The 25,406-nt window shown below is 43.0% G+C and overlaps 3 protein-coding genes across 3 annotated transcripts in view; 1 reads left to right on the top strand and 2 right to left on the bottom strand.

Moving 5' to 3' along the window:
* cltca (clathrin, heavy chain a (Hc)) overlaps positions 1–2,567 on the bottom strand; it is a 33,349-nt gene extending 30,782 nt beyond the window's left edge. Inside the window, exon 1 of the mRNA XM_079738612.1 lies at positions 2,281–2,567. Coding sequence (XP_079594738.1) covers positions 2,281–2,322 — 42 coding nt within the window. The 5' untranslated portion in view covers positions 2,323–2,567. The remainder of the gene's footprint in view (positions 1–2,280) is intronic.
* Positions 2,568–7,415: 4,848 nt separating this feature from the next.
* On the top strand, positions 7,416–10,115 carry spata22 (spermatogenesis associated 22; the record flags this gene model as incomplete). Its single annotated transcript, XM_079737809.1, has 7 exons — positions 7,416–7,455; positions 7,579–7,710; positions 7,871–8,054; positions 8,334–8,691; positions 8,918–9,047; positions 9,129–9,226; positions 9,924–10,115. 7 exons carry the CDS (start codon positions 7,416–7,418, stop codon positions 10,113–10,115), a joined length of 1,134 nt encoding a protein of 377 aa, XP_079593935.1.
* Positions 10,116–12,748: 2,633 nt separating this feature from the next.
* lhfpl7 (LHFPL tetraspan subfamily member 7) overlaps positions 12,749–25,406 on the bottom strand; it is a gene marked incomplete at its 5' end in the record, with an annotated part of 77,160 nt that continues 64,502 nt past the window's right edge. The window contains one exon of the mRNA XM_079737592.1: positions 12,749–13,109. Coding sequence (XP_079593718.1) covers positions 12,883–13,109 — 227 coding nt within the window. The 3' untranslated portion in view covers positions 12,749–12,882. The remainder of the gene's footprint in view (positions 13,110–25,406) is intronic.

Raw genomic sequence — 25,406 nt, 5'->3', positions numbered from 1 at the left:
GATCAGAAGTGTAGTTTGCTGGCAAGGGCATAGCTCTGTAAAAAAAATACCATTTAAAGTCAAGAAGAATAATCATAGCAAAGCTTTAAGTTTGCAAACATCTTGACAATACCGGTTATCATGTGACCAAATGATGAATCACTAACCAAGACCAAGTAGCTTAAGCCCCCTGCAAAAAATGCTTTAATACACATTGATGCATTACTAGACTGCTCAAATACCCAATTTGATAAACTCCGAACAAGGCACAAAGCTAGAAACTATTCTTCTTGTACTGAAGCCCAGCATCATCAAAGAGCACATTACAGCTAGCTGACGTCAAGGGCGCCCTGGTCTAGCTATTATCTTGAACGGAGCAACCAGGGCAATCTCCCTGCGCTGCAGTTTTCATGGTGCGATGATGAGCAGTCATCTCTGCACCTTTTCACCACCTTACAGTCAGATATTTATGAGCAAACTCTACAGTAAAATACAGACATAAAGCTGACAACCTGACTGATCTCTGCAGCACACACAACAAGAGTTTAAACATGAAGACCCTTGCTTACTAATTTGAGATATTCAAAGAATTGTTTGGGGAGCAAAGGGGAACCAATATTGTGCATGGCTTGATGTGGAACATGGAATGCATGCTACGGCATATGATAGTCATGCCTTAGTGATTGTAGCTACCTTGGAAACATGTTAAGTCACAGAAATGACCTTGACTTCTCAATGACACAGAAATCTAAGTTAGATTGCTGTTCCTTATCAAGAAGTGTGCTGAAATTACTTTAATTGTAATAACTACTACTGTTATTCTATGCATAGACATAGGAATTCACATATATGGGGAAAAAAATGTAAACGAAAACAGTCCTTCACATTTCAAGTGAATAAAAAATATAACATCACTACAACAGTGATTTGACTGCTGAAAATAAACTCCCGGGCAGCATATAAAACATACATTAATTAGTGATGACCGACAACTATTGCCTTGCAATTCAATACTCTAAAGAACTAATCAATCAGCCCCGATATAGAATCAGGCAATAGATCAAATATTGTCATGTTTTGAAATAATATATCCTGTATTTAAACCAGTTGCACGGCAGTTCTAATCTGTTAAAATAGAAAAGGTGTTCAAACCCGCCATTAGTGTCAACAACAGGAAGGCTTCTAACCAATGTTGGGATGCAAAAAAAAAAAATCTGTTGATACGGGGGTATATCTTGAACAAATTCTTACTCAGACACGGACAAACATTAAAAGATGACGAATATCATAAAACATCAAAGTTTAAACACTAGGTCAAAGCACTCTGTCTAAGCGTGTGTAATATAGGCCATAAACGATGACAAATGCATCTTTATCTAGAAAATGTATAACCACATTTTGACTAACAAATGCTAGACTTCAAGCAATGAGGTAAGCGGGTTGCCTGTCTCGGTTGAGTCTCAAGTGAACAAGAAACGATGATTTATTAATTAGCTCAAAAGATCTTGCAAGCGAACAGTCTTGACCGTTTCGAATCCATATGTTTTTCGAAGCATTAGCCTTCTCACTTCCTCAACCTGATCCGACTGGAATTGGAATCTACATAACATAAACGTGGTAAAGAAAAAACAATAACTTACATGACATAACGAACTAAAGTAAACCAGTTATTTGTAGCAGATAAAGACCCAACTATCCATTATCAACATTATATCAAACAAATGCCATTGACCACCAATCTGTGGGTATCATTTGATATTTTCCACCGGATTTCATGCATTACATTAACGTTAAATCTGTCAGATTGCTCAACCAGATATATACATATACAAAGAAACACACCTTTGGACCAAATAAACGGTCACGACTCTTAACTCGAGATCATTCTCTGCTGCAGGTAATGTCTCAGACATGAGTTTCGGATTGCTACGGTGGAAAGTAGTTTATAGTTGTACCTATTCCAACACAATAAACGTCAGAACAGTGAAGTACAAGAGTATCGGATGTCACCAATCGTGTTTATACAAATAATAAAGACGTATACCGGCATTGTCAACGGCAAGTGTTGCAGGCTACAGTTTCGATAGCAAAGCTATACTGCTTAGGGAGATAAACGTCATCCACACTGGTTAGCTAGTTAGCATTGCACTGCACTAGCTGATTGAGCTAGCAGGCTCAATTAGCCAACGATAGCATTTACTGTTAAGCTTGTAGACGAACCGAAGACAACGCAGTTTCAACAATTAAATGAACAACGGGCCAACATTTGCGACATTTCTACTACTCATTCATCGGCATTACCTGCAGGTGCTCCTGGAAGCGGATAGGCAGGATCTGAGCCATGGCGGTGTCTCTCTACTCTCCTCCTATATGCTCTAATGCTAACAAACTACGACTTCTTCCCTCAGATCCTAGCCGGAGAGCCAGGGGACGGCTGTTGTAAGTCCCAGTAGATGAATACTACGCGTTGTTCTTAAATGTGTTAGCAGAATGTTGGCGGTATTATTTGACTTTAAACTATGTACTTGCTGGCTTCCCCCTAGCTAGTTAGTGCCGCTACACTGTCTCCCTGGACCTGCAATGGCGGTGGAGGTTGGTCAGCGCTCAGCAGAGGAAACATTCCGGAAATGAATGTGTACTCATGGCGGCGGAGGAATATTCATTCCAATGGCAGATCAAAAAGTAAAAATGGCAAACGAAATATACTATGTGTTACATGTATGTACACTGAAATATATATTGTGCTATACCAGACACGTTAACGTTTACTTCGAAATTAAATGTAACAGTTTTAGAGTTGGAAAATAGGCACTATTTCTTTGCGATTTGCCCTTTAATTTTTGCCACATCATTCGTCTTTGTGAATTAACGTCAGTTCCTACTTGTTTACCACAGTTGAACACCGCCAATGAGAATACTCCGCGCATTTTACGGAATTTCAATTTCTCAGGAAAGTTAAATTAATACACTTTTTCTTCTTTCCTCGCTATGTTCTTCCAAATAGACGATTTCATGTAATAAGGAGATTATTATTTTTACTGAAATATTGAACATTTCACAGATATGCCTGTATTTATGTTTCGAATTTAACTGTTTTTGATATGTTATAAAAAATAATAATATAATCAAACTTTAGACAAGGTTTGTTGTAATGCAAAATATTATTCAGTTAATCATAGCTCAACACAAAACGTTCAACCAGTAAGCGATGGAAGGATTTTCAGCAAATGAAGAACCAGCATCAACTCATAACATTCCCCTCCACCCCCCCCCCCCCCCACACACACACACACACACACACACACACACACTATCTTGAAAAGTGCTATATAAATGCAATTTATTATTATTATTATTATTATCATCCTGTTCCTCAACTTACAATATTTTTTTTACTCTGTACAGTGGGAAAAAAACATCTTAACATTTTTAGTTGTACCATATCAACGGCTTACTTATCCCTTACATTTATCAATGAACATTAAAATACAAATATATAGGTTGAAGGTATGTTCAACTAAAGTGACCATTTCCCCTTTTTTGTGTATGCAACTATGGCCGCCACAGGATGTTAAAGCATTGCTTAATCAAAATTGGCTGGTTGAGAAACTTGATCATCGCTGACCCCACAGAAGGGATGCTCTGTATTCGCTGAGCTAGCAGTTGGCTCCTCAGGAACTGAATGGTCTCTGATTTTAAAGCAGAATTGATCAGTATGCAGCGTTTGCTTGCACCATGTTTCAGAGAATATCAAACATTAGGATATTTTTCTGTTCCTTTGATATTCTACGTCCTCATTTTTTTCAATGTGATAAAGCAGCACTGATTTAATAACTACAAAACAATATTGATACAAATGTGTTATTAATTATAAAAATATACATCATAAAAAAACTAAACAGAACAATTTCAAACCAATTAACAAAAAAAGTATTGCAAACAGTAAAGTAAAAAAGGCTACTAACCATCGGTATTACCACATTCTTTTATTGTCTGTGTGTTTCTTTAAAAGCACCACTTCACCGTCTTCACCTGAATAGGATTAATTTGCTGTTGCCATGGAGATGCTGAGACTGCGTCACCCACAGTGAGGCAGTACATGATATCTTAAGAAATATAAATAAACACATCCATCTGACTCTTTTGTGAAAATGTAGCAGGACACAACAGGGATTGATCAGCCTCAAGCTACAAACGGAAGCAATGCTGCTTTTGCTCTTGTAATAACTTCTAATAAGCAACCTCAACATGAATTTGTCTTTCCTGGTTTAGACCCCACCCATCTTGGATGAAGTAAACGAGAGAAACACTTCAGTGGAACAATATGACTTTATCCCAGCCTTTTTTAAATAGAAATGGAGATCAGCCACAAATAAAAGGTAATTGTCTCATGCAGATATCTGGCTGTTAAGACTCTCTTCGTTGGCAAGGGTTTGGACACAGATGGGAGCGCTGTGTCTTCCTGTCGATTGGAGGAGCGCCTCCCCAGAGATACAGAAAGGAGGGAGTGGGTCTGACACTAGTATCCGGAGCTGGTTTTAAGAAGCCACAAAGGCTCTCTGTCTGCTCTCTCTCTCTCTCTCTCTCTCGCTCTCTCTCTCTCTCTCTCTCTCCCTTCAGTTGCTCTAAAAGAGAGACTGATCATATCAACATTTTCTTAATCCACAGTGGTTTTTTTTACCAGTGGGTACACACGTATTCATCACTGTACCACCACTGTTGATTCTTCTGTAATTCTGCATTGAAAGCTACAAGTCCTAATGTATGCATGGACATGTTGTCTACCCCATCACTGTTTCTGTCTTTATGGCTTTTTTCCTGAACGCTTCTGATGATTGAATTTGGCAGTAAGAAAAACAGATATAGGCCAGTATTATCCTTTAAACAACATGCAAACCAGAAAACACTATTAATATCACAATTATGCCTGTTGCTTCTGTGATGAATCCAATGCCCTCATTGATAATATTTAAGGCGTACAAGAGGGGGTCAAATGTGTAATTGTAGAGGTATCAATGGTATGTTAATGTTAGGTATGTTAAACTCACCAACTCACCTATTTCATAATTTATGTTGACATTGAATCATCTTCTTGCACAAAACTTACTTGATACCTAAGAATAATAAGCTATTGTGAGGGACCAAGCATGTCCGACTCACAAGAAGCAAAGGTGGGGGACAAAAGGTGTCCGTTTACCAAAGGGATTTATTGTGTCCACAAAAATACAACAAAAATCCTTCTCAAACATGAGGCATGGAAAATGGATGCCTGTTTCTGGCTGGGTTAGGATCACAACTTCAGTGCACTCCCTTCATCACTGCTGTCTGCACGGCACCCAAAACAGGTTACTCCTATACTCTACCAACCATTCTACCAAAATACCGCCACTGGGAATTGGCTGTATACTTGCTTAATCACACCAAGCCGCATCAGCTGGCCTAGTCTGCAGATGAGGGCGAGTACTCCCAGGTGAGTAACCCTCCCCAGGGAGTGGAGCTACCCAGGGTGCTGATTTGTGCCCTGCTGTCCGGTACTGTGGGGGTGCTGAATGTCTGTGGGCGTCGTCGTATGCCAGTCTATTACCATGTGATGTCCTGGTACGATCCCTCAGCCATGCATGCTATATTTTGTAAGGGTGTACATACGATGTAAAGATAAAGTGATATTGCCGGCATTATGCACATAACTCTATCGACCCTGTGCTTATACAGCTGGCATAGCTCATAAAGAATTAGATATCAATATATATTAAAAAAATAATAATAAAATGACTCGGCTCACAATATTGTCAATACAACACTTTGTGCAACACAATAGGGTTTAATATGGTACTGCTTTGGTCGAGGAAGGCATCTGTCATGATTGATATTCAGTGGCATTTTCCTATCTGTCTCTTTCTTTGCTCGTTTAGATTCACATTGTTGAATCTAAACAATGTGAAAGTGTTTTCTTGAATGTCCTGTCGATGTCTTCAGTGTGTGTTCCACACCATTGGTTTCCCATCCTACCAGCTGTGTCAGATAATTAAAATTAACAAGCACACATTGAAGGCTCAGTCCGAAGTCAGTCACCTGTTTTCTGATGTGTTTTGTTTCCCTTTTGTAGTGTTTTAATATCCAAAATATTCTTTACGCATGTGTTCCAGTTTCGTGTTATGTGTTTGGATCCTAGCTGCAGAAACTGATGTTACATTCTACGTTATAGGCCCTATATGCATTCCATAAAACACACAACCAAGTTAGATTAAAAGTCGCATTGGGTTAGATTGAGTCGTCAGTGTCTGTAGGCCGGAGACTTTCATAATTGAAGAACCCATTAACAGAGTTTGGTCCACTCTCACTGGCTGTGCAACTGTGTGAAGTGAACAAGCGTAGCACTGATGGCTGGGTTGCATGAGTGGGAGGGGTTTTGGGAGTGTCTATGCTAAAATTCTTGTAAACAAAGAGAGCTGGCCAGCACATTTTATTTGTAGTATATATCAGTTATGAGTTGGGATTTTATTGATAACATTATTATAGGGTTAACTATCAATACAGATGTCCAGGTTATTTTAGCTATGAGCTAGTTTAAATGTTACACATTGTGACTTTAATTAAAGTGTTCAGAAACAACTGCACTATCTTTATGCAATCTTTGTGTCACTTGTTTCCATTATTTTATTTTCGATTTCGTTTTTTAAGGATACATGCTATATTGTAGACTTTTAATATTCAAGTAACCCAGTTAGGCCTATGTATGGATTTTGTTAATGTAGGCTATTAATATTTGTTCCCTACCAAGGGGGTATATCAAACTGTACAACAGACCTATACCACATACAACTCAATACATTTACAATTCTAGCCCTGATTCTTAACTCTCACAACCATTTATCATTATTGCAATGAAAACCTTTAAGGATGTGTCGAGTTTTGAATCTAAATATCTGCATTACCAGGGACATAAAAATTTAAATATTATGTCTTGGTTGGGCTATTAATTTTTTTATATTAAAAGGCATTTATAATTTTATTGTGCAATTATTTTAAGAGTATAACCAGGACAAGTTTAAATACCACGGAAGATATTTTGGCGCGCGTAGCTGTCCAGGGTCCTGCAAAAGTCATCTCCTGACGGCAGTAACCTTGGCTTTGTTTACTTGTAGCATGTAGAATGCTAACCAGCAGGATAGACAACTAAATTTAACTAGGTCGATGCAACTACATTGAAAGATGTTCTAACTCTCGAGTATTATCCCCAAGAGTAAAAACGTCCCGCATTTTAGCTCCAGGGAAAGCATTTTAGCTTCAGGGAAAGCATTTTAGCTTCAGGGAAAGACCATATTTAACGAGTTAACGTTAGCCCCTTGAGCTAGGTCGTTGGCTAATCAAAATCCTTTATTAGGCTAGTGACATACAATTTCAAATAGATAGAGGGAAAAAACATACTCAACAGTATGAAAAGACACGAAGACCAACAAGAAAGGCCAACAGCAGGTTTGCAAAAAAAAAACTTTAGTCGCTTTTTTATTTTACAGATTAGTTTGACTACAGAAATACAGCAGAGTTGAAACACCTTTTATGTGTATTTATGTCTGAATGGGACTCTGTCTCCTCTAGGATGCCTCTCTGTTCCACTCTTTAACCAGAGGCAAAGGATCAGAATGCCCGTGACATCTAATCCCTCAGATAAAGACTTTGGTGTCAGCAACGAGTGCATGCCAAGTACTAATTCATTTTACAGCGCACAAGGTGAAATACCGATCGTCTCATGATCTGGGAGAAAATCCACATATCCACTTATCTTGCCTGTTTTCGGCCACAAGGTGGCAGTGCATACGGACAATGTGTGTCTTTAAGAAGGCATCCTTATGCTCTCTTTCTCAAAGTGTATGTATTTTTTGTCCTTAAGGTGGTTACCAAGCTTCAAGTTACCCTACCAGTACACCCCACGGCTACTTTTGGAACAGACAGAGTAACCCTCAGCCTTATCAGCAGTCCCAGCAGAGTGGTAGCAACCAGACTGCACTTGGACCAGCCCCTACCATTAGATCCTGTGCATCCCTACCACACCCATACAAACCAGGGAACACGAGGTAACCCTGAACTCCTACTATAATGTGTTCAAATTCACATTAAAGGGAATTCCGCTTTTTCCCTTATCCTCACACCCTTATCCTCATACATTTAGCTTACCAAGTCATTTCAACTTTGTGCGCACATTATTGTAGGCTACACATTGCACCGATCACAGATAATGTGATTTACAACACACCTTCAAAAAAAAGAATGTCTGTTAAGATATACATATTGTAAAATCTACATAAAATGAAATATTACTGGCCCATAGTTTAACCCATCAATCATGTCTTTAGTTGTCAGATGAACCAACAGGACCCTCCGGCCACCGCTTACCAGAGACAAACCAACTACCGCCCCCCTGCCCACACCAATGAAAGGACACAGGTCCAGACCAAGGCTTGGCCTGAAAGAGGTTCTCCTCAAATCGGTCAGCATGGATCCTATTCACAGGCCAGTTCTCCAAATAACCTCTACACCCAACCACCCAGACCTCCTCTCCCTCAGCCCATCCGGCCTCTAGCTCACACAGAAAAGACACAAAACACTTCCTGGAGATTTAAACCCACTAACAACCAGGGTTCACAGAGACCCCCTGTGGAAACAAGCCACAGCATGTTTCGCTCTCAGAGTGCATCCGGGCCACCACCACAGGTAAGACAACCATTGCAAATACAAACAATTCTAATGAGTGTGTTTCTGAAATTGTATTGTAAAAGGAATGTGGAATATTTGTCTGTTGATTGTGAAAGCTTATTGGCTGATGTAAATCCTAGGCTTTGCTGCTACACTTTAGTGTCAAATGTATTAAAAAAAAGTATGTGTACTTACTGACGATTATGATGCATACAAATATTCACGCTGTGGTCGATGCCAATAGACCCAACCAGCCTTTCAGATTCAGAAGTCAGCCACGGGTCAATCATTGAGGATTCTGACTGCTGTTATTGCTGGCATGAGACACTGGAGCCAGTTCAAGGACAGAGCACCGTACCTGTTTGAGATATTTGGTTAGTCACGTTGAGTTATGTAACTTAATACTCGGATGCTCATATGCTACTCATCTGACAGGCTTTGCTTCTTGTCTGCAGCTACTTTGGACTCTGCTGTAACCATGGGCTCACATGGATCCAAGAGCTTCCTCCTAAGAGATGGGAAGGTTACTGTGCAGTGTGTCTACTATGAAAACGTAAGGGCCACGATGACCCGGTGCAGGGTGGAATAGTGGCTAGGGAGGTTCGACTACCAACCCAAAAGTGGGAGTGGGTTCGATCCCCAATGTCAAGTGACCAACATGTAGAAGTAGACTGATCTAGTTAAGATAAGTCTACTAACCGTGCCATGACACCTCCATGGAAAGGGTACATTTCTCCATCTGGAATTGCTAATGTACATCTTTGTAGCATTGACGATGCTACACATCACCTAGGTGGCTTTTACAGGGCTCCTCCATAAAGGGGACACAGGGTGGCGATGTTTGAACCAGTGTATTGCAGAGGTTGAGTATAATATATATATATATATAGCAGGAGGTATAACCTACTGCCATGCTGGAGATCTCCTTGAGTGTGTGTGGAGATGGATGGTTTACCTGTGCATTTTGATCGCTCAATGCATAACAGGTGTGCAAACTCATCCAGCCTTAGATTCCAATCAGTCTGACTCGGGCCAGATGAGGCTGCTTAAACCAGCCATTAAAAAGGTCAATAGTAAATTGCACACTTCCTGACCACAAGAAGGTTCATTACAAAGGCCAGGTTTAAGATTAGGTTCTCACCAATAAAGGTGCTCACTGTAAAACTTTCCAAAACCTCCTAACTGTGTCTTAGTCTAGCATTGATAGCACCTCCCCATGTACCTATCTGTTTTTTAAATGCCCCCAACAGGAGCAGGAGCTGCCCAGGCTGATCCGTGGGCAGGTCCAGCGCTGTGTGGGCAACTACGACCATGCCAAAGACCTCCTGAGGTGTGTTTCCGTCCGGCCCGCTCTGCCCTCAGAGCAGAGGAATGCCCAGGAGGCCGTCAAAGCATGCAATGTAGAGATGAGGGTGCTGGTCAAGTCATTCAGCGAAGTCTGAGCAGAAGCAACTTCCTTGCCGGAAAAAATGCTTTATATTCCTAATGAGTTATATTTTCTATTTATGTATTACTATATGGGGTATTTATATGAAAAATAGGTCACCAGCAATATGTTATGTGATTTGTCAAACATGCTTCTCGTGCCAGTTTGATTCTTCAGATTGTAGGCGTTTGAGTTATTATTGAATGGTCTTACCTCTAAGGGGCGCTGTTGTCATGTTCTACAGTATATTTGTGAGTAGCAAGTTGTGTTTAAGGTTATTTGAAAATATATAGTATAATTTATTCTATATCCTAAAAGTAGAAAAATAGTTTGATTGAATTTCCAGCAAAATTAAATGTGTTTCTTCAGTTTTGGAAATTTTTATTGCAAAGAAAAGTCACAGAACAGCAAATATTGTCAGAGCGCTTGATCAGGGAAGAGCATTAAAGATGAGGTTACATCTGAAACGTAATCCTGGAAAGAGGGGTTATCTTAGAATGAAGTTTGAAATCACGTACAATTATTAATTTATTTAAAGTCAAACATTACAATGAAAAAATTCAATACTTATATACGCTACGAAAACAGTTTTACCAGTGCCGAGACTTGACACAGAAGGGTAGAACAAATTGGGGCATTGTTTCCGTCCAGTGCAGTAATGCCAATCATTTGTACAGTCAAGCACAGTATAAGGTCCAATACAATACCAACACATTATTCTTCATATTTCAAAAAAATACAGCAACATAATTACGTAGTTATTTTTCAAGGGCAAGACATTATGGATTCAAACTAAATGTTGGCATTTTTAAAGGTTTAACGTAATTAAACTCATTCATTAAGAATAATTAACACTTATATAAAAGGTAGTCTATTTTGATGAAATTGGCAGTGCACAGGGTAAGTAATTGGGAAAATATGTTTTGTCTGTGGAAAATCATGGGAACAATGCAATCAGTCAGAGGAGGTGGAGAATGAGGGGATCTCAAGGACATGCACCATGTTTCACATTTTATGTGAACGTGTTAACTTTACATTACCTGAAGCCACGGTTCAATTGGTTCAGTTCTTACCTCTGCCACTCAAATCCACATACTACAGGGACTCCAAGAAAAGGTCTATTAGTGGGATGTCACAACCTTTTAATTTAACGATGAGAGTGGCTTTCTGCCTCTGGGTAAAGTCAAAACAGGCCAAGGTGTAATTGAATATTAGTACATGAGTTTCTATCTCTGTGCAACAAAAGCTTCCACGGTGTAGGAGCTTTTGTAAACTTGCTTCCTAGACATTTCCAAAGTTCCATCAGATCACATTTATTACACTGAAGTACAGAAGAAACACTTTACCAAAGATAGAGAGAGAAAGAAATACAACGAAAAGTAATACACCTTACACATCAAGATCCAGTTATTCATAAGTAGGTAACCTGATAAGAGTATTGAACATGTTAAAAAGGCACAAGTTGGTATGGTCGGATGATCACATTTAAAATCCAGATCAAAATGCTCTTGCAATAACAAACCCCAACTGATCATGCATGTTTCACTGTAATCCTTTCTATCCCTGCCTTTTGGGTGTTTCAATTTGATCTTGAATCTGAGAACGAGATTCAAGCACGTTGTATTAGAAGACCAAAATAAAATATGCAGGGTTACTAAAGCCAAACAGATCACAGAAAAAATTCTGGGGGGAAAAAGGATTGAAACAAAGACGCAGTATTTCCAACATCAACTGATCACAAAGCATCTTAAAAACATTTACTTTTGACAGCTAGTATATTACGTTTTAATGTAATTCCTCTTCAGGGGAACAAAGGGTTTCCATGCTTCTTTCCGGCAGGTCGAGGCTGTGTGTAATGGTAGCTTTTGTGTGAAATGTCCAACTTTTGTCCAACTTTGCAAGCCTCTAGAGCCGACAGTTTGAGATCAGCTGCTGTCTGACTTGGTCACACCTTTGTCAAGAACATCCATAATCCAAGAGAACTGGTAAGAATCTTGTTCATTTGTCCAACCTTAAAAATCCAGCTCCATATTTACAATCCAATGGCATCCAAAATAAGTCAGTAGATGAAAGGACTTTAAAGTCAAGGGTCCATTTTTCCACGCTCATTTGAATTTGCACTCCATTCCACCCTTACTGTAACCTTCAGAAGTCCCTCAACCAATCATATTATCTTTACACAAGCTCTTCAAATGAAAATGTCCTTATTTCCAAAATGACAGAAACCTCTATTGGGGCAGAGTAATGATGCTTGCTATTCGCCTTGCCCAGACAGTGTGGGAGATGAATGAGAATTTTATACGACTGCAATTACCAACAAACAATTAAAAATAGAAGGAAGTAGTCAGGCATTTGGAGGGTTTTCCCTTTAATACATCAGTAGGAATGTCTGCCATATGTTTGCATTTATGTAAAAAGAGGTTAATCTCCTTCCAGACAACAAAGGTATACACTTACAAGCTGAGGATCATAGGTATGACAACAAAACAGTTTATTATAACAAACCAAAACAAAGCAACCAAAGACTATCCTGTGCACGTTATTTTTGTTTAGTCTTACGATAAAGGAAGTCTGTCGAGCCATGTGGTTCGTTGGCTCAGTAAATACCGGCTCTTTAAAAACAGCGTCCTAGTTGTATTATTTTTTAATGGGACATGCTAGGCCACGCCTCTCTCTCCCCGACACCAGAACAAGTAAGCAGAGCGGATAGTGGTGATGATGAGTCATCAATGGAGAGAGAGGGGGGGGGTTACCGCAGGGGGCGTCGACCCTGAAGCAATGCACTATAAGAGAGTGGGCAGGGGGGTCGGAGACAGCTGCTCCTTGGGCGCGTATTTGGCGAAGAAGGGCAGGAAGAGGGTGAGCATCACTCCCACGATGGCCAGCATGTAGCCCCAGCCGATCTGGCAGTCTCCCGCGTAGTAGATGTCAGAGTTACCGCAGAAGGAACGCACCAGGCTCGAGTTCAGGCCGAAGGGGTACACCAACAGACCGGAGCCCATGATGAACACTGCAGGATGGGGGGGGGGGAGAGAGAACACAACGCAGGGTTACAGGACAGAATATCAGAATGAGACACACACACTGCTTCCTGGTGGATGGACAGGGTTTAGTGCAAACATTGCATGACAGGTGACCCTACTGGAGCCCAGTAAAGGGAGCCCAGTAAAGCCAACAGGTGGTGGGTGGCAGTCTCCTTGGTGGTGCACTTCACTGGCACCTGCTACACTGGTGCCCAGGTCAGAGGGCCTATCTGTTCGGAAGGGACACAGAAGGGCTGTCTGGAGCCCAGCAGCGTCAGCACACACGCCACAAGGAGATGGTACAATATCATTAGCCAAATAGCATAATTCTTTCATAAAAGTCTTATTTTAGTTAAAGTGATTTAGGCAGATAGTGATTATGGACCGACGCTGAATTCCGGAGGATATAGCCAATGGGCCAATGAGGGCAGCATTAGGAGAGTAGAGTTAGGTTAGATATCAGAATTTGGCCAAAATATGATATTGTGGGAATATGATATGAAGAGAGCACACCAAAACAAACTCAAATCAAATTCAGGTTGAATTTCAGAAATCAAAGTTGATGTCGTCGAAACTAATCTGCCAAGCATACAAATATATTGATGTGGCCTTCTTGATATTCCCTTTCATTTCCAAACCACAGTAAAATCTCAATATGGATTTTTTATACAAGGTTTCTTGGCACGCAATTGATGAATTGGTTGGCAAAGGTTGTACAAAATTAGTATTATCAAGGCATTGCTCTATATGTCTGCATTCTGACACACCATGTTATTCCCTGTAGTGTAACTTAATTCGATATGAAAAAAATCAACGCCAGTCCTTAATTAATCCAGAACAGCTTCAGCTTCACACAAAGCTGATCATGTCTCCCGAAAGCCATTAGCAAGTGAAGGACTTGAAGAGAAAAAGTCCCACCACTCTACATGGCCACAAGTGTACGACCAAGCTCTCTCAGACACTCTGCCAACAGAAAGGTAGCCAGAGTCTGCCCTCACTCAGTGTTGCCAGGCAGGTATCGACTGAGCTAGTATACCAGTGCTATACACTTTCCAAGTGGCATTGTGGTTCACATTATTAGTGCCAGTGCCAACAGGATGGTGACTATAGAAGTGTTAATTCTAATAACGAGAATAAAGTTAGCTGTGATCTGGAATCCATTGAGCTGCCGTATGTTCAATGGAAGCATGGGTAAAGGAATCCACTATTCCAGTGAAGGATAGGCTTAGGAAATAACTCATAAATCAATGGGCTGTGTGCTCAGCGTGACGAAGTTCTACTGCTGTAATAGAGAAGGAGCGATAGGGGGTCTATATACTGTATCTTTTATGTGGTCCACGGGTTAGAACTGGAGGCCAGGCAACAGAGAATTGGAAGCCAGTAGAACAAGGTGGGAGGATAATTAATGAACGATACAGCACGGCCGGCCTTAGAATAACCCAAGAGTAACCGAGCAGTAGTGCAGCAGCTGTGTGTTATGGATGATGAGGAGGAAGTTGCATAGAGCTCAGCAGCAGCTGTGTAGATCAGGTCAACCTGAGATATACGGTAGAGCGGATCGCATCAGACAACTAAATCATTGGGCTCAACTCTTCAGAAAAAGGAAACGACCTATAAGCATTTTCATATCACATCCACCGCAATGAGTCTCCATACAAGATAAATCAAAGTAATTAGCTGACTCAATCGTTTACACAGGTGGCTTATGATCCTCCATAGCATAAAATATATCCATTGCACCTGTCTAATATTACCCACTGTGCCTGCTTTGCTAAATATACACAGTATTAATGTATATTTTTACCTGAATGCAGGCAGTGTATCAGCATCAAAGGCTCATACACCAACATTGACCCTACCCACGGCAAGTTGTTAAACCCAGTGTAGTTTGTCAGGTAGCACACTAATAGAGCATGTTAGATGCAAAGGAGCATCATTAAAATGTAATTACTGCGGTTTTCAAAAAGCTGTCCACAAAATAGCCACAGGACATTACAAACGATTTAGTGACCGATAGAAACAGTTTACTCAGCTTCAAGGATTCAGCCAACAGATTGCATTATTGGTGCACAGGAAGGAGAGGAAAGGAGCAGAGGGTGGAGTAGAGGAAAGGAGGGGACAGCAGACGATTGACTGGGGTGATGATGAAGATGGTGACAGAGAGGAGAGGAGAGCAGAAGAGAGGAGACGAAGGAGAGGAGAGGGGAGGATTGACTGTGGTGATGATGAAGATGATGATGGAGAGGACAGGAGAGAAAACCTGTGGGGAGAGAATTATTGTCTGACACCCAATCAGGTAGGTTTGCTGAGAACAGCTAAGTCTCTAGGCTATCATTATGGCTCTCTGAGATTGAGGTTCAGCAAATAATGAGCAGAGAGCAAACCCAAAGTTAGTCATCCTCTCATACACACAACCTCTTGGAATTGGGTCTATAGACAAACCTGGTAAAATATTAAGGTACAATGTTATCACATTATTGGCCAGGTTTTCCTCTAATACCAGGTATTGCCCTGGTGGTAGCTTTCATTCAAATACCAACATTAACAAATGCATGCTTTGATTGTTATAAATGTTTATCGAGAAACAAGGCACGAATGAACGTATAGCAAAAGGCAGTCAATTTCCTCTGGTCTGAAGCCCTCTCGTATGTTAGCACAGATAGAGAATGCTAGAATCAAGCCAAGAATACTGCTGCAAACTCGATAGCCGCACCGGCCTGCCAATAGTGTCTGCGTTATAGCAAAAGCCCAATTATTGTCAAGTGTTGGAAATTACCCACAGAAGCAAACACGCATGCTTGAGCGATTTACTAATATCTGTTACCAGCACTTCTGTTTTCTGTCAGGCAGAATCAAGCCATCCATATTTTACCCTTTTATAAAATGGTTTTGTGTTAACAACCCTGAGGCCAGCAAATCTTGAGGAAAATCACAACAACACACGCGTGGATGAGAGACAACTTATTTGAACCCATTCCAGTAGCTATGAATCACAATTAAACCTTGGACATTTTGTCGAGTGTTTTGTCGCTAAAGGGAACTTATTTTTTATGAAGGAACCATCCAAGTGGAAAAGAGAGAGAGAGAGGGAATGAAAAGAGAGAGGGGGAGAAAATAGGGAGAGAGATAGAAAAGGATAGGGAGCGAGTGAATAAGGGAGAGTAGAAAAATAGACCGGGCACTTCCTCCGGCAAAAGCCTCAGCACCCTGAACCCAATCAAGCATGGTTCTCTTTCTACGCTCCCCTGAACTCACACCTCACTCGCAATCTGGCACGACACATTTTGGAAAGTTGCTGGCGGTGATGGCAATGCAGTGGTCGACAGGATGCGAGAGAGAGAGAGAGAGCGAGAGAGAGAGAGAGAGAGAGAGAGAGAGAGAGAGAGAGAGAGAGAGAGAGGCTGAATGCGCACTCATGCCTTTTGAAGACGTGATGAGGACCTGGCTTTGAAGGGTACCAGAACATGGTATTGCGGTTGCCATCAGCAACTGCAGGCCTCCACAATGCAATGCAGGGTCTAATCATGTATAACACTCACACACACACACACACACACACACACACACACACACACACACACCCTCATAACAGGCAAGATACCTCTCCTCTTTCTCATGAAATACACATTACATCACACATCCATCTGAATCATGACGTTGTTCGAAACCAAATTTAATTGTGAACCACAGAACGCAGTTGACTGCGTGCGTTGTTAGTCGATGCCACATATTCATTTCTATGTACATGCCTCCTGCTGCCGTCCCTACCCCACCGAGAGCAGACTCCTGCCCCGCAGCTTTAACTCCATTACCCTCCTCCGTCCGCCTGCTCTAACTCTCTTATCAGAGGAGGAGAACCCAATGAAACCCCTCGGTAACGGATGGCACCCCATCTCTCCCTTCAGCCCCTCAGTCCGAGCCCTGCTTAGCCGTAACACACCCCCATTAGTCAGCACTGCTCTCCCATCTCCCCCCCACCCTCTCCCGTACTCCCCCTGTGGATGACTATTACGTTCACAATGTGAACATTACTGTCCCCATTACAGTCCTCAGCCGGTCCCACTGTACAACCCGGGCTGGAATGACAGCACATAGTGCTGAGTGGGGTTTGATCAATGATCATGATCAACCATAATCTATCTAGGGTGAAACCACACACACACACACACACACTCACACACACAGACACACACACACACACACACACACACACACACACACACACACACACACACAGACACACACACACACACACACACATAAACACATTGAACACAAATACAGGAAAATAGGACATTCCCTATGATTGCACTGTAATTCTGTCTCCTTCCCACACAGGCTTGGACTGGGTGCGGTGTGCGCTGTCAATAGCCAGCTTTTTCTTTATAGCGCAACAAGACAAAAGCCACTGAGATAAGGCAGGGTTATAATGCAACACGCACACTGAGCTATGAGTAGGCAATAGAAGTGTGTTGGACTGAACTAAGGCATCTCGCTGCTTATCTGCTCTGACCTATAAACCCTTTCTCCGAGCCACTCCCAGTAGGTCCCGAACAGGAGGCAGTGGCATGCATAGCCTAATCCAGTGTACCTACATGCATACACAACCACAAATACACACACACACACACACACACACACACACATATATAAAAACACAAATAATTCACACTTAGACAAATGCACAAAAACACACCCCCACATAAATGCACAAAAAAACACAACCCCACATATACACATACCCATATCACAACACACACACACACACACACACACACACACACACACACACACAAACACACACACACACACACACAGAAACGACACACATCGTGTGCACACAAACAGAGCCATGAAGGGGGAGTGTGTGTGTCATCATAAGCCATCCATCAACACCTGGAATTTTCTTTTTTGTGTCATTCCCCAGGAAGAAGATTTTTGATTTTCAGGGAGCATCCAAAAACGGTGGATAGTTGTGCTGTTACCAACTGACTTCAAAGTCAGATAAGGAGAAGGCATTAAGCAGACACATGGCCGTTTGATGTTTCATTCAACGACGAACAAAGAGATCCCCCAAAATTTCCTTCAGGGAAGAGCAACACCAATTCCCATTACATTCTACTCATGAGCCAATGCTTATCTTGAAAGGCCAACCATTGGGAAAATAACGCAACAACAGCGACGAGCTATAAGAAATCTCCATTTACCAAACGAAATGTGCATTCGTTCAGGGAGCCTTGCATTGTTTGGCAGTGATGAAGCGCCGTGGCGTGATACGTATGCCGAGAAGTATTGTGTAATTACAGACGCGAGGCCCAGCAGCTATACATCAAAACTACTGTGTGGCGCAGCTACAGTTTTCTATGGGAATTGCTAATGCTACGCTTGGTTCTTGCGCTTTCGTTCCGTGGGTGTTTGTCCTCTGAGGAGAGGAACCGCTGAGGTGTTCCTGCCTCCATATAGCCAGGTAGTTTATTAATAACTCTAACTATTCAGGCCTCGTGAGGAGACAGAGAGAGAGAGAGAGAGAGCCCAGGGGGAAGGAAGTAATGACGGTAACCTATATATATGTATACACACATAAACACACACACACACAAACTTAATGCACACACACATCACCATCATACACATGTGTGTATGCACACACACACTCACACACACACACACAGACACACTCATACACACACACATTTCCAACTATGGTGACTCCTTGACTTGTTTTCTTTAGTAATTAATAAGATGAAAGATGAAAGATGTGTTATTTGCGAGTGTCTGTCAACTGCAGAGAAAGCAGAAGAAAAGGTCATGGACAAATGGGTCCCTTTGAATTTTCCTTTCACTCAAAAGTCTCCCACTGCTGCATCAACAAGCAGATGGCACCATCCATTTATATCTTCTGTCTGTCTGACGCTAACACCCCCTCATCGACCACACACGTCCTATGGCATATTACAAACACACTGACACAAGCACACACATTGATATTGACAAACACACACAGACACACACACACTCACACAAACACACGCACACACGTTCATATTAACAGTCACACATACACACACAAACACACACATACCCACGCACACACACAAACACAAGCACTGCGTAAGAAATAGTCTGTTGTCAAAAGTATGAATTAAATGACGGCATATTGATATAAAGCTGTTGATTGTGTGGCTTCTGTATATTGCAGATATTAATCATCTGCCTTGTTCAAACCAACCACAAGTGGCGTCGACAACATGGTTAATGAATTGCAACAGATGGCCAATCGAAATAGCTCCCCTCTCCAGCGCACCGCATATCTATTTGCGATTAACCATTGTCCAAATATACAATGCGAATGTCTTTCCTGTATGAGGAACCCATTACATTCCTGAAGGCCAGGAGGAAGGGGTGTGTTTAGGGGGCGTGAAGATGAAAGTTTTCCGAGAGTTTTCCTCGGAGCAAATGGAGCAGAGCCAGCATATTAATGTTCAGGTAGTCGACCGGGAGCAGGAGCAGGAGGAGGAGGAGGAGGAGGAGGAGGAGAGGAGAGGAGGTGGGGGAGGAGCTTGGAGGCGGTAAGATGAGGAGGTTAGGAGGAGTAGGAGGAGGAAGAGGACAAGGAGGAGAAGCAGGAAGGAGGAGGCGTGGCAGCCGGAGAGGAGGAGCTTGGAGGAGGTGGGATGGGGGCGTAGAGAAGGTAGAGAGGCTGCGGAGGAGCGACTGTGTGGCGGTGGTGTGGCCCAGCAGGGACACCGTGCCTAATGTGATGAGCTGTACACCATGCACACAACCCTGTTGATCATTTAGCTCAGGGTGCCGCTGGGAAACAACCCAGCTCCCCGGCGAGACCTTCCGACTGGGTTTGTGTGTGTGTGTGGCGCCGAGTGTGTGTTCTCATTGCCAGAGGCGGTGGTGATGAAGATGATGATGATGAGGTTAACGATCATGACTTCAGCAGTAGTTTAGAAATTCCAAATATCCTCGGCTAATAGGTGTTTCCAAAACAAAGGTGTAAGATGTGTGTGTGTGTGTGTGTGTGTGTGTGTGTGTGTGTGTGTGTGTGTGTGTGTGTGTGTGTGTGTGTGTGTGTGTGTGTGTGTGTGTGTGTGTGTGTGTGTGTGTGTGTGTGTGTGTGTGTGTCATGGTTGGGGAGTGGAGTTCAGTGGAGTATGGAACTTTTGTAGACAACATTTCAATAGATGCACCAAGATGACACCTGCTCAGAACGGTTCTGAAAGCCCTATTGAACGGTGGATTGAATTGTCTTGCCCAAGCATTTGGACAGGGCGCAGACGGTGCTTTCAGTACAACCCTAATTGTCCTAACGGAAGTGCCACCAAATTTCTAGAGTTGTTAGTATTATTCTGAGTTCAAACCCCAATATCCACATCCTAACTTGCAGGCGTCCATGAGCATATTGCCCCACCCCAACCAGCTCCTTAATGCCATGCACTTGTATTCAATGTAAGTCACTTTAAATGAAAGTTAAATGACTCAAATGACTTGAATCAATAGCAGTGAGCCTGGTGTCAAGGAGGTCGATGGGGAAGATAAATAAACATGCAATCGGGATTAACAGTTTAATTCCAGGGTAATTAAATTAACCTTTTCATTGACCTTTAAGACTGAAACCTCATGGTCAATCAGGGCTACGCAACAGCAGTGTAGTTATGCGCTCCGCCCATGGGGGTTACCATATGGCGGGTGTTTGCATGATTTACAAAGGCCATGGAAATGTTTTTTGTAGGCGACACTTGAAATGAAAACATGTTAGCGCCAAAGCATCCGGCTTATCATACATGCATGTTTGAAAAATTGACATGCACTGTAGATACATCATTGGGACTCCGCCGTCTAGTTTCAGAGTCGTTGGAGAAAAGGCAGAGAAACCAACAGAAAGGGGAACGGATCTCTAGAGAGAGAAGCGCATTAGAGCCCAGAGTGAGCCCAGTCTCCACCAGCAAAACAGGATCTGGTCTGAACAACTCCCAGGGCACCGACTCCAAAGCCATGTTGTTGTTTCAGCGAACGCTGCTCCTCGCCGCGCCTCCAATCTATCATCCTAATTACCTCCATTTCCATATCGCGTCCAATTTCCAATGTTTGCAAATTAATTCACACTTCAGACAAATTGCATGTCCTTGCCACACTTGATTATCCATACAGAAGAAAACCTATTCTATCTGTCAGTCGGTCTGTCCATCCCTCCCTCCTCCCTGACTCCCTCCCTCCCTCCTCCCTCCCTCCCTTCCTTTCTGTTTCCTCCCTTCCTTTTTTCCTCCCTCTCTCCCTCCCACCCTCTCTCCTTCCCTCTATCCCTCCCTTCCTTCCTTCCTCCCTTCCTTCCTTCATCCTACCTTCTTCCCTACATCCATCCATACAACTGTCCACACATCAATCCATACGTGCATACATGCGTCCATACATCCATACAGCAATTCATCCCCAAACCCCAGCCGCCCTGAATTAGCATTGAAAGCAGTACGTCACATGCATGGCTGGAAAGAAATGATGGAATGTTGCACCTAGAAACAAACGGCGACGGTAAGATTGGACACATCCATCAACCATTGGGATATCATCCTGCTTTGGTCTCTTAACATAACCGCACATTTTAGTGCTCGGGTGTTCTTTTGAGTTCGCCATTCAGTCATGTTTTGGGAGGATAAACGACAGTATGGCATGTGGCTTTGATGGCTGTTGATTTGTCAATGGCGGTTGAGCGAATGAACGGCTACATTTGATGGCATTTCCTACATCGTATAAAGACAGAAGAATAAGTTAGTTAGAGAAAAAACACCTTTAGTGGAAGAAATCACACATTGTAGAAAGTAATGTGGACAGGAGGTGAGAAACAGATAAAAACTGTTAAACCATTTGGCTGAGTAAAACCTTGAACTCCTAGTCAGCAAGCGCCAGACTATCCCTTTTATTCCTGAGTCTATTGGAGTGAACCGTAAAAATAGCTGCCTATTTTCCCACTGGCAAGGATTCTTGTCTTCATTCAAACGTATAAATGGCAAGTAAAAGAAAAAGTAGTTTTCAGACGAAAGCTGAAAAACCATGAATATCAATCCTTATTATCTGTATACCCTATTCTCCTACACCAAGAATACGATTATCCTGATTCGATCTGTAAGTCATGAAAGACCCGGATATAGATGTAGATTAGGATTCAATAACAAAAATAACACGTTACTTATTTTGACCAAAGGGGGAGCCTGAATAAATAATAAAGTTTGAGAACCGCTGCCTTAAAGGAACTAAAGGAGTACTGATGCCTTACCCTAGCATATATGTGCTGACCACCTGTCTACTGTTTTACTGAGCCTTGTCTGCCTTAACCTAATGTTTAATTTCCTTTGTATATACTGTGTGTTTGCATTCTGGTGATGTGTACGAGAGGTCAGTATTGGCCCAGGGTTTTCCTGTGAGATTTTGGATATTGCACATTGTATGTCAAGGCAGTCTCACTACAGCTGAACACACTCCATATCTGTCAGAATGAACCATCCCCAGCTCATATAGGTCTCCTCATATCTCCCAGCCTGGACATTATGGGAATCTGAATGGGTAAGGAATGAGTCCTGATATGCAGTGTGCCTGTGCCTGTTTCTGTGTGTGTGTGTGTGTGTGTGTGTGTGTGTGTGTGTGTGTGTGTGTGTGTGTGTGTGTGTGTGTGTGTGTGTGTGTGTGTGTGTGTGTGTGTGCACCTGTGTGGGTGGGCTGACAGTTGGATGTCGCTAGATAGGGGTCGATGAGGGTGGCCAATGTGGTGTAGGTGGTGAGGCCGGTGCTACCCGTTGTGTGTGTGTGTGTGTGTGTGTGTGTGTGTGTGTGTGTGTGTGTGTGTGTGTGTGTGTGTGTGATTGAGAGTGTGTTGTGTGTGTGAGTGTGAGCGTGTCTGTGTGTGGGTCAGCGTAATGAATTCATCCCTGAGACAAGGAGCCCTGCTGTGGCTCTGTAATGAAGCCCTGCCCTTCCGTCGCTCCCTGACCCACTGGCATTAAAAAGAAAATGGAAACCATTACCTTCAGACTTCAACTCCTCTGCCTTCTCAGTGGGAGGGCAGGGATAGGTATTTGAGCATGTGTGCATGTGTGTGAATGTGTGTGTGTGTGTGTGTGTGTGTGTGTGTGTGTGTGTTTGTGCGTGTGTGTGTGTGTGTGTGTGTGTGTGTGTGTGTGTGTGTGTGTGTGTGTGTGACTGTGTGTGTTTTTGTGTGTGTGAGTGTGATGCCTGTGCCTCATCTGGAATGCTCGGTAGTCATTTTGTGAAGGAGAGCACTGAGGCCAGGGTGTGATATGAAGAGAAGGTGAGGACCATTAAACAGCACCACCGCCATGATCTCAGTACAGCAGCACCGAGGCAGACATATGCACAACCACACAACATTTAAACAAGCACACATTACACACACACATACACGCTCTCACACACACACGCGCGCACCCGCGCAAAAATAACGCTTGTTTCACTTGAGATCGTAGGGTTACTTTCACACAGAGAAACAGAGACGGAGACAGAGAGAAGGAGACAGAAAGATAGAGGGAGAGAGGACCGAGGGAGAGAGAGTGTGAATATTGCTGGTGGGCAATTGCGTCTGTGTGTGTGTGAGTGTGTTTATAGAAATGTGGATTTTTGTATGTGGATCTGCATGGCACTATTGTTTAAGATATGTCCGGATGAACGGCACAGCTGCGGAGAAAGAACAAAGGAAAGCTTTAATCCTAATTCCTCACAAATCTTATTTTCTAGGCTTTTCTTTTTGTGAACGGCGGAGGCTAAGTCCTCAACCACTGGCCAGGTTTCCAAATTGGATTACTGGTGGCTGTGGGTCGTTGGTTCAACAAGATACTTCCCCTCCTCATTTTGGTCCTGAGGTGCCAGATGCTGTATAAAGCAAAGTCATTATCGAGATATAGTGGCTGGATCTCTCTTATGGGGCACTATGGCTAGCTAGCTGGTTAGCTCTATTCCTTTTATTAACCCTACACTTATTGTCTCTATTTCTCTTTCCCTCACACTAACACACTCTAACATCATGCTATTTCACACACACCACACACACACACACACACACACACATTCCAACGCTTCTCGGTTGACAAACAGGTAAACAAGTATAGCACTGGTGGTGACTTGACCCCAGAGACACTCGGTTGCCCCCGACAACAGTTTGAAAGAATGATATTCCACCACCAACCCCAACTTCACCCGCCCCCCCCCCCCCACTTGTAACCCAAAAGCGGCAGTAAAACTGAATGATGCCTTGATGGGAAGAGACACAGAACTGATTAAAAAGAGAGAGAGAGGGGTTGAGGGAGAGAGAGAGAGACGGAGAGAGAGAGAGGGAGAGAGTGAGAGAGAGAGAGAGAGAGAGAGACCTCTGAAACGAAGACATTGCAGAGATGGCATTCAAATAAATCCGTCTGTAACTAACACAGTTACATTCCTCCTTCAGGGAGCGTCCCGGTGCGATCTATCATGTCCTCACATGTGCGCTGATCGAACCTTCCTCTGGAAACAAAGAGGAGACAACAAAAGGCAGGAAAAGGCCCGGGCTAGTGCTGATAAGATGGAGGCATTGCCGTGGTTACGGTTGCCCCCTGTGCAAGCAGGCCCCCGTGGCGTTGATGAGCGCGACCCCCGTGTTTGGCCCGGGGGGACACACGGCTCCGCTTGGCAACGGATTCACGGGGAAGCCTCACGGCCCCATTGAGCAGTGTAGACCCACGCAGAGGCACGCCATACGCATACCGCCACACACACACACACACATACCTACACATGCATGCACACAATAGAAAAAGCATGCACACAAAATTTTCCGTGTAGGCAAATACCTACATGGAAACACACACACAATATGGTGGCTGAATAATAGGGTAAAAAATAAGGACGCAATCATGAGCACAACAAAACGCGCACACACAGCACAAACCCTCGCCCCCCCCCCTCCCCTACACAGACAGAGGGTGGGAGTGTTGGATGGTTGAAGGGACCAGGGTCGAAGGTCAGCGGTGCTCTGTTTGCTCATGGGTGCTTCTTGGCCTTAATCACACATCACGCGCCCTGATGGATGACAGAGCCATCGGCCACCTGTTCCTCTCCCAGCATCCATCACACCCAACGTGGACAGGTCCTCCGAGATGGAGACTGGAGGCCTGAATCAGCCGCTACAGTTACTCAGTGATGCTGACTCAAATAGGGTGCAGGGGGGGGTTACTGAAGGACAGACTTCTGGGTTGGATGACGAAGCTTTAGGTTCGGAATCAAAGCCAGTAAAA

Source organism: Pollachius pollachius (genome assembly GCF_949987615.1).
Source record: "Pollachius pollachius genome assembly, chromosome: 6".
Taxonomy (NCBI): domain Eukaryota; kingdom Metazoa; phylum Chordata; class Actinopteri; order Gadiformes; family Gadidae; genus Pollachius; species Pollachius pollachius.
This window is presented reverse-complemented; position numbering and strand designations above follow the sequence as displayed.